Below are 12,440 nucleotides of genomic sequence, written 5' to 3'. Positions count from 1 at the left end.
GGTATGGGAAAAACATTTTATTTTGAAGGGACGACAGGAAACGTGTTTAACGTGATTTCAGCGGACTTGTCACTGCAAAAAGTTAGGGGAAAAGGCTCCTCCTTGGATTAAACGGGAATGGCTTCATCAAATCTGCGTCCGCGGAATGGTATCACTGTTCCATGTAGTTTTTTGTTGTCCCTCCAAGTTATTTCTCACCCCTCTGCTTTTACCCTTTCCATTGCGTATTTTGCAGTTTCACTGCCGAAGCATGTATAAGCGGACTTTCCGAACATCATCCGAGCAACGACTTTCATGAAAAACCTACGAATCGTTTACGTTTACTTCAGCCTCTTGTCTCTTGATGTGATTCTCAATAATGACAGACAAGAATGCGGTGGCAGAATGCGCCATTGATGTGTTGGTCACTTTCCCCGAATCGCTGCAGATATTTACAGGACTGCTCACAGCATTGACTGTCTGTGGGGGTCTTTTGGGCATTGTTACCGCTGCTCTGTTGTATGTGTTCTGTCTGAAGCCCATGCTTTTAACAAGACAGGTTAGTCACACACACACACACACACACACACACACACACACACACACACACACACACACACACACACACTGAGACTTATTTTGACCATAACATGAGTGTAAACCTTTTTCCCTTTTCAATATAGGGCAACTATGCCAGAAGGTTACTTGAGCCAGTCGAAGAAAACGTGGACAACCATCAAAGTGACCGCTTCAGCAACAACCGAAAGGATGTGACAAGTTCCTCGGCTGCAAAAGTTGTAGGAGGCTCCACCATCAGTATTGATGTTGACGATTTGTCACAGAGCATGTCATCAAAACATACAATTTATATGTTCATGTGTGATGTGAATGAGATCACAATCGAAACATTTACTCTTCTCACCCACATTGTCCAGGAAAAAAAGATGCCACCCGTCAACAATGATGTGGCTGCGTTTGCATCAAGAGCAAAAGTGGTTTACCCCATCAACCAGAAATACAGGGTAAGACCACCCACACACGCACACACACACACACACACACACACACACACACACACACACACACACACACACACACACACACACACACACAGACATTCTCATTCAACATAGGCCTACACTTAGGGACAAAAATATTTACTTATTGACGAAAATCCCCACTAGCACTTACAGTATTCACCATGGCGATGATTGGATTAAGCCGTTTTGTAACAGTTAGTATAACCACCAAAATGCTTGTTTTTGTGTGAGTGTACATTCATTTTATAATTTATTACCTTAATAATAAATCGTAATAAATCGTAAGACAAAAAAATCTTGTGATTACACATCAAAACCTACATACGACTACTTAGCACGACTATATGTACAATACAATTTGAATAATGTGACTTAATGTTTTTACTTGACGCTGTTAGCCGTTAGCAGACGGAGCGTCCAATCCCTCGGTACACGAGCGCTCAAAGCTTCCAGCTGGCTCCAACGAGGACTCCTCTACCGGAGCATCTCTGAGCCAGGAGCAGGACAATGATGACAGCAGCCAGTTCATCTCCTCCTCTCTGGTCCCCAGGAGCCTCCAGAACCAGAGCTTCTCCAGGGCCCCCCACTATCCACACACACTCACTCAAACTGGGTATAAGTCTCTCGATGCTGCTATGGATCTATGGATACTAATGATACTGTTTAGCCCACTCTTAACTATGCACGTCCTGGCTAGGCAAGAATTGCAAAGTTGGGTCAGAATGGATGAACAGGAGATGAAATTGATTATAATACATAATTGTATGTTGATTATAGACACTCATTGCATCTGAAATGCTATTATTTGGTTGATTTTCTCTCTTTTCTTCAAAAAATTAATACTAGTTTTTCTAGAGTACTTGCTAGACAAGTTTTCTAGGCTCTAGTGGTGGTCCAACAGTGCATTTTCATTTATTTATCAAGAGATTAATAGACAATGAATTCAACGTGATGTGGCCAATAAGAGCAGTCTTGCTGTGTGCTGTCTCCCCAGGTTTGAGGGACGGATCGGTCTCTACTGTCTGGCCCTGCAGGACGTGCAGCAACAGTGCTGTTCCCTCCAGGAGGAGAAGTGTCAGGTGGGTGAGCACAATGTTCCACAACAGCCCTGATATATAGCACTGTTTCTTTCTGTTCAATCTTTTAACTTGTTTCTACTTGTAGATCTTTCTCCGACTGGTGAAAATGATATTCAGTCAGCGGTTTCCAAAGAATAAAAATGAGGCCGACTTCTACAAGAACCTCATTGTAATGGCGGAAAAGGTAGACTTAAAATTAAAAATTTTAAAAACTTTATATATATATATATATAACTGTAGGAAGGGGTTCTTACTTTAACTGGATTTGTTTTCTTTGTTTATGATGTTCTTTGTTTATGATTCAGGAAGTGGATACACTGAGGAAACGGTTAACCACCAAGACAGCCTCTGAAAAGAACACTGAGACAGATTCTCCCTGTACTCTGGAGGAGATAGAGAGGACCCATAAAGACCTTCTGGAGCATGGGCTCCAAATGGTAACTTATAGGAGAAATGCTCCTGAATCCAGTCTTGAACTACTATGTCAGAATGCCAGTAACCCATTGATGGAGCATTGTAACACATCAAGAGACTATGTTTCCCTTCCATGTTTTCCACATTTCCAAAATACTGAACAAGCTGCTCTCTCGACCGCTTACTGCCCTCTTGTGGTGCACCCAGGTGTCTTGCCACAAGAAGCAAGGGTGAATTAGCACTATGACATCATTTCTCAAATCATGTATCAGGCCAAGCATCTGGCCATGGACCAGTGGCTACTGGGCCACAGTAAACCAATTACATTAGATTATAAACCTGGACTTCACGTTAGTTGATAAGTGAACCAAATACTCATTGATCCATCAGGACACAGAATTTGGAGTCAAAGAATCATTCAGAAAAATGATTGAACCAACCACTGATTGAAAAACGGACCCACGCTTAATTCTGACATTAATGTTAATTTGCCAATTAAAGTTCTGTATATGTATGGCTTATTTATATGTCTTAGTACTGGGTCCAAAATGCTAAGGATCAAGCAATTCTGGGCCCTTGGTTTTAAAAATGTAAGAAAGGCTGACCTATGACATCCACTTATTCTCATTCACAGACTGAAGTTTTTGGCCAGCAGCTGGAGCACTTGTGCCAGCAACTGTTGGGTAAGGACAGCGTTCTAGCGACGGAGGAAGCCCAGGTCATCATCAACTCTCTCATCCACACTCTGGTACTGCTAGAGAACCACTGGATGGCTGCTCAGGAAGCAGGCCTTAAGGTGAGGAGGAGAACACAACAATTATTTCTATATATATTCTTCAAAAATTTGCCCTGCTCTCTTTGCAATTGCAATAACGTCATACATAATAACTACCATGGTTATATAAATTGTTTGAATAATGCAGATTTTCTTCAAAAAAATAAATAAATTATGAAAAATAGCAGAATGAATATGGTTTAGGAGGATTCAATAGCTTGTAGTTCCATATGCTAAATGCTTAAATGTTGGGAAAATTTAATTATTGAACACACAACAGCCTCTATCATTATTAATGAAAAGTAATTATTTAGATAAAAAAACGATTCTCCATACATGCATTTTAGAAATGCTTATGTTTTATTGATCCTTCTCTATAGAGCATCCAGCAGAGGCTTCTGTGGTGGGAGGAGTTGATGTGTCTTTTTCAGGCAAAACCTGCCTTACTCAGACAGGAAGTGTGTCTGAGGCAAGCCCTGGTTGCCACGGCACTGGAGCAGCTCACCGTAGAAGACGCCTTGACCTTTGACCTGATGGAGAAGATGCTGTCGGAAATGCAGTGCAGTTTGAAGGAGTGCCTGGAACAGTGCACCGAGGGTAGGAGTAATTGTGTAGTACAGGCTGACAGTGTTTGTACATTGAAGTGTTAATGGACAAAGATCACTAGATTTTATGTACAAACAAATGCATCGTCAGCAATTGGGTTTCCAAGACAACCCACAAATGATTCTCATCCCTAAACCGATGGAACTTACCCATGTGTCCTACTTTTCGTATTTCAAGATCCTATCTGAAAATAGATTTTTTTTTCCTTCTTAATTAAGGTCAGGCTCTTGCACCATATCGCTGAATGTGGTACCTGTTATTTCAAGCAGGTTACATTCGGACAGCTATCATTTTTCCATTGTGTGACCAATGCTATGACTGCTATTGCTGATGTTCTATAGTAAATTCTTTGGAAAATAAACTTTTTATTACATTTATTTCTGTTACAATCCCATTCTTTTTAACTATGAATTCCATTCATGGTTAAAAATTTTAACAAACATAGATTCATCGAATTCCTATAACTAGCACACGTTTATACCCGCTAGACAGGAAGCTCCCGCTTGACCTAGATTGTTCACGCCACAGAGGACCAAGCATTGGATACATGATGTACGAAATGATGTGCAGAGCATTGGTATCCACAGTCAGCCAACATGTCGGTGTGTTCCAGAGAGTGTGAAGAAGGCAAAGGAGCTGGCGAGTGAGAAGTGGAGGAGGACCGAGAGCAAGAGTCAGAAGCTGCAGAGCAGCCAGGCCCGGGAGAGAAGCCAAGTGCTGGATTCAGCACAAGCCCACGGTGACCTACATCACTTCATCAAGGTCAGAACCATGACTTCATACCACTAACCAATAGGGATGTCGGATTGCCCTTGCTGCTTGCTATTCTTGCTAACATGCTATACCATGCAGCATGGACTATAGATGAACCAAGCAGGCAGGTAAGTCTTCCTTGATCCCCTCTTGGACAACTTGACAAATTGGATTTGAAACAGGTTATCATTTAAAATCGAACAAATCTTGCAATATTTTTTTTTCTGCCTCACAAAACCAGCATTCATCCCCTGTCAACTGCTCTGCTTTGCTTCAACCAATCAAAACAAGCTCGGGGCACCAAACACAGAGTTCAACAACAATGTATTAAACAGACATGGTGGCTACAGAAAGCTGTATCTGTCTAATCAGTTAATTTTAGGATTGTGCAAATGTATATATCCCCAGAATATACTTCTATTGTATTAACACCTTGGTCATTTGCTTTAGTTACCTAGGTGTCAGCGATTGTTCATGTGTGAATCTTGATGACCCTGTCAGGTGTACCAGGAGCTGCAGGCCAACCACCGGCAGCAGAGCATCAACCTGGAGGTGAAACAGGATGACCGAGTGGTCGAAGCCCTCTGTGATCTGTGGAGGGTGAGTGTTATTCTGTGTCCACAGCCACGCTATTATTCTAAGCAATAAATAAGAATATATGAATAGATTTATATTTAACTTTCCTGACATTCCATTTTTACTTCTCTAGAAACTTCACTCTTCGTGGTCGCGCAGAGTGGGCGAGGAGGCCAAGAAGGTCTTCCTCGGCACCCTTGCTCCCAGGCCACAGCTCTCTGTTGAGCACTGCAGCAAGCTGTGGTTGGATCTAGAGGAGAAGTTGGCCACACAGCGGCAGCAGGCGGAGGTTGGGACCAAGATGCAACTGGAGGACATGAGGGCTCAGATGGATCAGGACAGACAGGTAGTCACATCGGGGTTGGGGACGGCTGTATATCTTACGCTGGTGGTGTGCTTTAAATGTGTTCCGTGAATTGCTTGCAGTGAGCATTTCAATAAAATCGGAACCCATGAAGCGCTACAGCCTTTCAAGGTTCAGTTTAGAGCTGGGAAATAAGCCACTATTATAGCTGATGGTCTTTTAAGTGGTTTATCATCATAGAATACTGACAGTGGAAATTCTCACTTTTATAGTTTAATCAATGATGTTGATTTATAGACAGATATTAGACCCTAAATATCATATTGAAAGGAAATGTGGTTTCAGTCTCATACTTAAATATCCATATACGACTATGCAAGTAGGCTTTGAATGCAGTTTTGAATTCATGAAAGTGTATTTCATCACACTTGTGTGTGAGTGAGCATGTTTTCAAGAAGCCAATGGAACTTGATCTGGCCTCTTAAGCCTGATTCTGGGTTGTGCTTGTGCCGCTCCAGCTCTGGTGTGAAGAGACTGCCGTGGTGCTGGCCTGCCTCAGGCATCTGACAGAACAGCAAATGAAAATTCTCCAGACCACAGTTGTCAGGCAGAGCTACACACTGGACAGGTGAGGTCAAAACGGGATCAAACTTCAGTTTGAATGAACCAAAGTCAATGAAAATAACCGCCTATGCATTATCTAAGATGATACACGATGCCCTTATTGCTAAAAGAGACATTAGATATTATCTAGATATTATCTCTTGGATACTAATTGTTTTGTTGAGTTTTATTGAGTGGCTGTTATATAATGTTTATAGAAGAATGATATGACAATAGTGTTTATAACATAATAAAAGTAACAAACTGTTTTCTAGGCCGGTGGGGATGCTGCTGGAAAAGAAACAGGAGCGCCTCCTGGTGGCAGTGCAGACACACTTTGTGTCCAGGCACTTCTGTCTGCATGTGCTGCGGGAAATGAGGCTGTCCAAGCTGAAGGCTCTGGCTCAAACAGACTTCAGAGACCTGCTTAGAGAAGACCACAACCGAAGCCAGGAAATCGAAAATTTAGCCACGAAAGATCAACGCAAGGTGGGCACATCTTGTTGTTTTTGTTTTAACTGGGAACGATAACAATTAGCTCATTAATCATCTGAAGCATGTCTCTACGGTGACATCTTCCTCTTGTACGGTGCAGACAGAGGCAGTTTGCTAGGAAAATGCAGACAAAACCCTTCTCACTTTTCTCTGTCGAAAACAACAAACACTGCAGTCCAGCGCCTCTTCCTGTTCAATAATGGAACGCATTAGTCCCACCTTCCCAGGGGAGCCGTGAGCCAATGTTTGCTCCATGCCAACGCAGGACAGCGGGGCCAGCCTGGCAGAGAGACACCTGGGGGCCGAGAGCCAGCTCGTGGACCACAGCTTCCAGCAGGAGTTCCTCTCTGAGCTGGAGACGGGCACCGAGCTCCTGCAGAGCCATGCCCAGCTGCTGGTGGGCAACGCCCTCAGCCACAGGGTCTGGAGGCAGATGGAGGCCGCGCCCCCGCTTGAATGGCCGACCCGTCCACCGCACGCTGATGGACTGAAGGTATGCTGACTCGTGTTTTTATCCTCTCTAGTGGTCATAGTTTTGAGATGATCTGATTGTAAAAAAAAAACGAAAAGTGCTTTCACACAATGCAAAAGAGTGGTTCTTTCCCTGTGCCTGAATTTATCTGTTCCACATAATTACTGTGGTGATGTAAATGCACTTAAGACTAAATGTATAAAACATGCATCTGTACTTTGCACTTTGATATAATCATGTTTTTTTAAGATGGCTTAATGAATTAAATAGAGTGGAAACTAGAGTGGGAGGGCACTATATTAGCGTAGTGGTGGGGTGTTTGACTCCCAGCCAAAAGGTTCCGGGTTTGAAGCCCAATATCCACAGTGAATCTGTAGGGAACCCAGAGCAAGACGCTGATCATTAAAGGTGACATATCATATCACCAGGTGTGAGTGTGATTAGCCATCACACGTCGTTTTGAAAATCTGCCTCTTCTGACATGGTGGCTGTGTTCACTTAGATGTATGCTGGATAGATCAGTCCACCAGCCTACCCAGTGGACTGTAGTAAACATTACTCATCTATCCGTCATACATCTAGGTGAAAACGCCCACCTATGATGTCAGAAGAGCTTTCAAAACGGCTTGTAACAGCTAATCACACTCGCACCTGGTGGTATATGTCACCTTTAACAAGATACATCTAAATAAATTCACAGTATGTGGCTTTGGATAATACAAATCTGCTAAATGGCTCTTTGCCTTTTTCCCGGCCCGTTGTTCCTGTCTGCTGCAGCATCACCTGGCTGAGGCTGCCTCCGAGAGTGTGTACCTGACCAAGGACTCCCTCAGTGCCCTGGTTCAGAGTTACTACTCTCACATGGAGGACGTCACCACGAGACTGCAGGAGGAACAGTCAAGCGCACGGCAGTCAGTCAGAGGTGAGGTGGAAGGAGAAACACACACACACACTCTCGCTATGCTATCCATAATATCCTCCAGTTACTATTTCGTATAGTGTAGGTCTCCATATACAGAATTTTACCGAAGTGGTGAGGTACAAGTCTGTCAAAGATAAAAACAAAGGAGAGATGGCGGTATTCAAGTTCAAGTTCTTTATTTATTTTCTTTACTTAACCAGGTTAAGGCTGTGATAAATATAAAGCTGACTCACTGATGATGAGTGTTAATCTGTGTGAAAGTTGTACTGTGCTGTTTTTATCTGTGTTGTTGTTGTTTTTTTTAGATGAAATGTCAAGTGATCTGCTGCAACTCAATTTCCCTACGGGGACAAATAAATGACTACTACTACTACTACTACTTATTTGGACAAATGTTCGAAGACGGTTTAGCTGGAAGGACGTGGGAGTGCAGCCATGGTCCAAGATTTACTTTTAGAAATATGTCTATTAAAATTGCCAGAGTGGAAAAAGTGGCAGCCAAGCCATTGTTTGGATAAATAACCAGAATTGTTTTACCTGCCAAATGCTTAAATCTATCTGCTATTGGCTAGTGGCAGGTGCTCATTCTGAAACCTGGCTGCGGCGCTATGGTGAAAAGCACCAAGGTGGGTTATTCTAAATCTCTCTGCAGAAGAGAATGCGAGGCGAGAGAGCAGCCATCTCTTCCACCAGGGCTTGCTGAGAGAGCTGGCCAACTGGGAGAGGAACCTGACGTCTAAAGAGTTTCAACAGAGGTACATCAAACCCCTCGAAGATCCATTTTCATACCACTGTCACGTAGTCTTAATTTCGTCAGATGAGACGAGACTAAATATGTTCGTCAACAACCTTTTTTTCCATGACTAAGACGAGACGATAACGAGACTGCACCAATGTCCAAAAACGCTGACTAAGACTAAATTAACATGCATTATTGTTGACGAAAAAAGACGAGACTAAAATGTTTAGCATAAAATAAAAACTAAGAACGTCTACAATCGTCTCTACTTTTTCATCATGAGATAGAATATTCAGCTGTTACGCCTTTAAAATCTTCCGAATGAGTTTGTGCTGTTGCTACCAGCTAGAGCGCGCAGCGCGGAACGGGACGCATTTTTCTGTCCGAGCCTGGCCCGTGTCCAAGAAGTAACAGAGCCCGACCCTGACAGGCATCAAGAATATATATGTCCGAGCCCGACACAGTTAAAGTAAATTTTTTCTCACACTAGTAATGACACGTTTACGTTTGTACCATGAAAACACACCTTTATTAAACGAATGCAAGGCATTTTGGAATTGTCAACCGATCAGCACAACAAGCGCGCGTTAACTGCGAGCACAATCATAACTTCATAATACTTCCACACAGTAGACTTTCCTTGATTTTTGATACTCTCCCGATGCCAATTTCTTCTTAATGTCCTCCATCGCTCGCTTGCATTACGTTGTCAAATATAGTAGACTGCACGTGAGTGTGCGCGTAGTGTGTTTGTGACGTGTGTGGAATGTGTGCGATGCACGGCTTGCACGCGTGTTCCGTTGTCACAAGAAGACTGGGTAACGCGTGTGCAAGACTGTTTTCTGCCAGAGTGACGAGCGCCGATGACATGCTAGGTAGAAAGAAGAGGCTCGATATTTGGTCGCATTTTACCTACAATGATTTTAAGAAAAAGTCAGTGTCTCATTATAACTGACAGTAAGCTGTAGTTTCAACAGCTGCAGTAAGCTGTAGTATCAGCAGTTGTAGTAAGCTGTAGTATCAGCAGCTGTAGTAACAGCATAAATATTAATTAATTATTAATTGTTAAGCCTTGTTAAATCTCATTTGTTATTTCTCAAGACCAACTTAGAACAGATTGTATATTAGGCCTACAGTACAGTAGGCCTATAAAATACAAAGTTGCATTCATCAAAAATCATTCAACAAGTGTATTTTGTCAGGTAATTATGACATTTAACCAATATTTGAGATGTGTGAAACACTATTTGACTGAAATGGTTATCAGAAATAATCTCAGAAATAATTTGTTATTTAAAAAAAGACTAAAATGTTTTGACTAAAACTTGACTAAGATATATTGAGTTCTCTTTTGACTGAAACTAGACTAAAATAACATGACTTTTAGTCGACTAACTAAAAAAGATATGTGAATGATTTGGCATTTGGCACAAGACTAAGACTACATTAAAAATAGGTGACAAAATTAACACTACTGTCACGTCTCACCTGACCTTTTTCTATATGTTTTTGTTTTTGGGCTTAAAGGGTCGAACAACACAAAAGGAAGTTGCTGGAGCACTACGACCTCGGACAGGAAGTGCTGTTTGAGACTCTGAGGCAGCAAAGAGTTTCCGAGGACCAGGCCATGGAAAAGATCAAAGCACAGTTGCTGGTAAGTGCTGCACTTCCATGTTCCTTGCCACTCGTAGTCATACAGTGTCTTCAGTCTTATTCGGAGAATCAGTTCAGATATCTTGGTTTCAATTGTTATCCGAATGAAACGGTTGATGTAAGTAATGCACTGTTGGGTCCATTAGGAAGCAGAGGAAGCCTTTATTACGGAGGTGGCTGCCCTGGCCCGAGTGTCTCTCCAAAACACCCGTCTGGACCCGACTATCCAGGAGGAGAACTCTGGTCAGGACTCTTTCGTTTCGTTGATTAAGTAGCAACTATTGATCTAGACAACACAAATGATAAATCTATAGGAATCAAGACAATTGTATTTGTATAGCCCTTGATCACAGGGACAGATTGAAAGCGCTTCACAGTCTTGCAATGTAAACCACCTTAAGACCTGTAAAGGACAGGAGAACAGGGATGCATCCTTCCTGGGAAGGTTAGAAGTGCAATAAGTGCTGGATGGACGGACATTTAGTCGTAGATTTGCCTTGTTATGAGACCTTTTGAATGATAAATGATTTATTATAAATTAATTTATAGAACATAGTAGATTAATAATGTGTTGGAGATCAATTAATCATCAATAATGTATAATGGTTTTTTACACCTCTATTAAGATCAATATGTTATTGTTGTTGATAATGGAACATTTCCACAGGTGTTGTGAGTCACGACATCATGAATCTGCTGGCCCTGAATCCAGATCTGGATCCTGCTTTGAATCCTTCTCTGACTCCAACAGTCGTAGCGACCGCTCCCAAAGCACCACAGAAGAAGAACAGGGAGCGGGAATCACAACTCATCTGACATCAACATGTTTTTTTATAACATACATGACATGTAGTTTTTATAGCAATGGGATATGTATTTTTGCTCATTTAATTTTGAAACTATATTGTACAATTATATTTGTATTGTACATCGACTGCATCTATAACGTTTACAATTATTCAGAGATTTGTATATACATGTAAAATAATACAGAGCCTTTTAAACAGCATTCTGCAGAATTTGTTGTTTTCAATCTAACTGAGCAATATTTGACTTCCTTGTAGCCTACTACTTGAAATCCAAAGGCAAGTGTTCCTTGTTACTTTTTGGAGTACCCTGCCGCCAAGTAAATGATGCATAAATAAAGCATGCATTTTCCAGCCGTGTATACACCACCTGTTGGATCGAATGCGATGGGACCCAATCACGGTTCACAATACACTTCCTCCATGTCATCATCAACTTTTCACTCTATCGATTCCCATGGATCCTGAGTACAGGAGGCTGATGGATGAGCTCCTAGGTGAATAGGAGATGTCTAGTCTGATTGTAGCAAAGCACTCCTACTCAGGGTTGAAAGCCTCCCCCTCTCCCCTAATGGCGTTTTAAGTACAGCCCTTTATGGCTGATAATGTAGGGTAATACTGACTAGCGTAGAAGGACTGACTGGCATGCTCTCTGTGTGCACTTCTTACAGGACTCAGAAGTTCACTTCTGAATTGATGAGTAACTGCCAGTAGGCCTACGGTGTTTTTTGGATGCTCTATTAGCAGAAAACCGATTAGTTTCCATTATTAATCTTCAGTTCGTGAAAACACTTGAAAGGTTAAACCAGTTGGTTCTCAGGCAATCTGAGAAAAATATGCTTACTGTTGGACTTTAGCCCTACCCACTCATAGTCACGGACGGACGGATCTCACACATGTCTCATCGTCAGATTTATCAATGCACGTTGTGACTTCTCAGTTGCAGGACTTTGCTGGTGTTGGCAGTGATCTACAGGGGAAGCCGTTTGGATCTGAGGCTTTAGGTCCCTCGGGGGACTGCAGGGACTTCTGGGAAGATGACCTGATTTCTAATTTTCTCCTCTCTGCCTGAGGTGTAGGCTATAGTCGCCGTTTCAAATAAAGTAGACCACCAAGGAAGCCGATATGATCGAGGCTGGAATTACCCGGTGGATTGTGATCTGGTTCGACTCTAGTTTTGGGCACTAATTTGTCAACCTAACGGGCGCCAGTTCGGCAGATGAC

At 42.3% G+C, this 12,440-nt stretch overlaps 1 protein-coding gene across 1 annotated transcript; it reads left to right on the top strand.

Annotated features, from left to right (window-relative positions):
- Positions 1-164: 164 nt before the first annotated feature.
- On the top strand, positions 165-11,226 carry evc (EvC ciliary complex subunit 1; the record flags this gene model as incomplete). The annotated part of the gene is made up of 20 exons (XM_084464879.1): positions 165-538; positions 663-776; positions 915-1,001; positions 1,418-1,632; positions 2,014-2,098; positions 2,184-2,282; positions 2,404-2,535; positions 3,147-3,308; positions 3,668-3,884; positions 4,507-4,655; positions 5,148-5,246; positions 5,356-5,568; positions 6,045-6,154; positions 6,405-6,618; positions 6,890-7,117; positions 7,874-8,018; positions 8,671-8,773; positions 10,285-10,411; positions 10,557-10,653; positions 11,078-11,226. Exons 1-20 carry the CDS (start codon positions 359-361, stop codon positions 11,224-11,226), a joined length of 2,925 nt encoding a protein of 974 aa, XP_084321005.1. The 5' UTR covers positions 165-358.
- Positions 11,227-12,440: the final 1,214 nt, after the last annotated feature.

The sequence above is a fragment of the Micromesistius poutassou genome (genome assembly GCF_964030765.1).
Source record: "Micromesistius poutassou genome assembly, chromosome: 2".
NCBI lineage: Eukaryota > Metazoa > Chordata > Actinopteri > Gadiformes > Gadidae > Micromesistius > Micromesistius poutassou.
The sequence above is the reverse complement of the archived record's forward strand: the minus strand, read 5'-3'. Positions and strand labels throughout refer to the sequence as shown.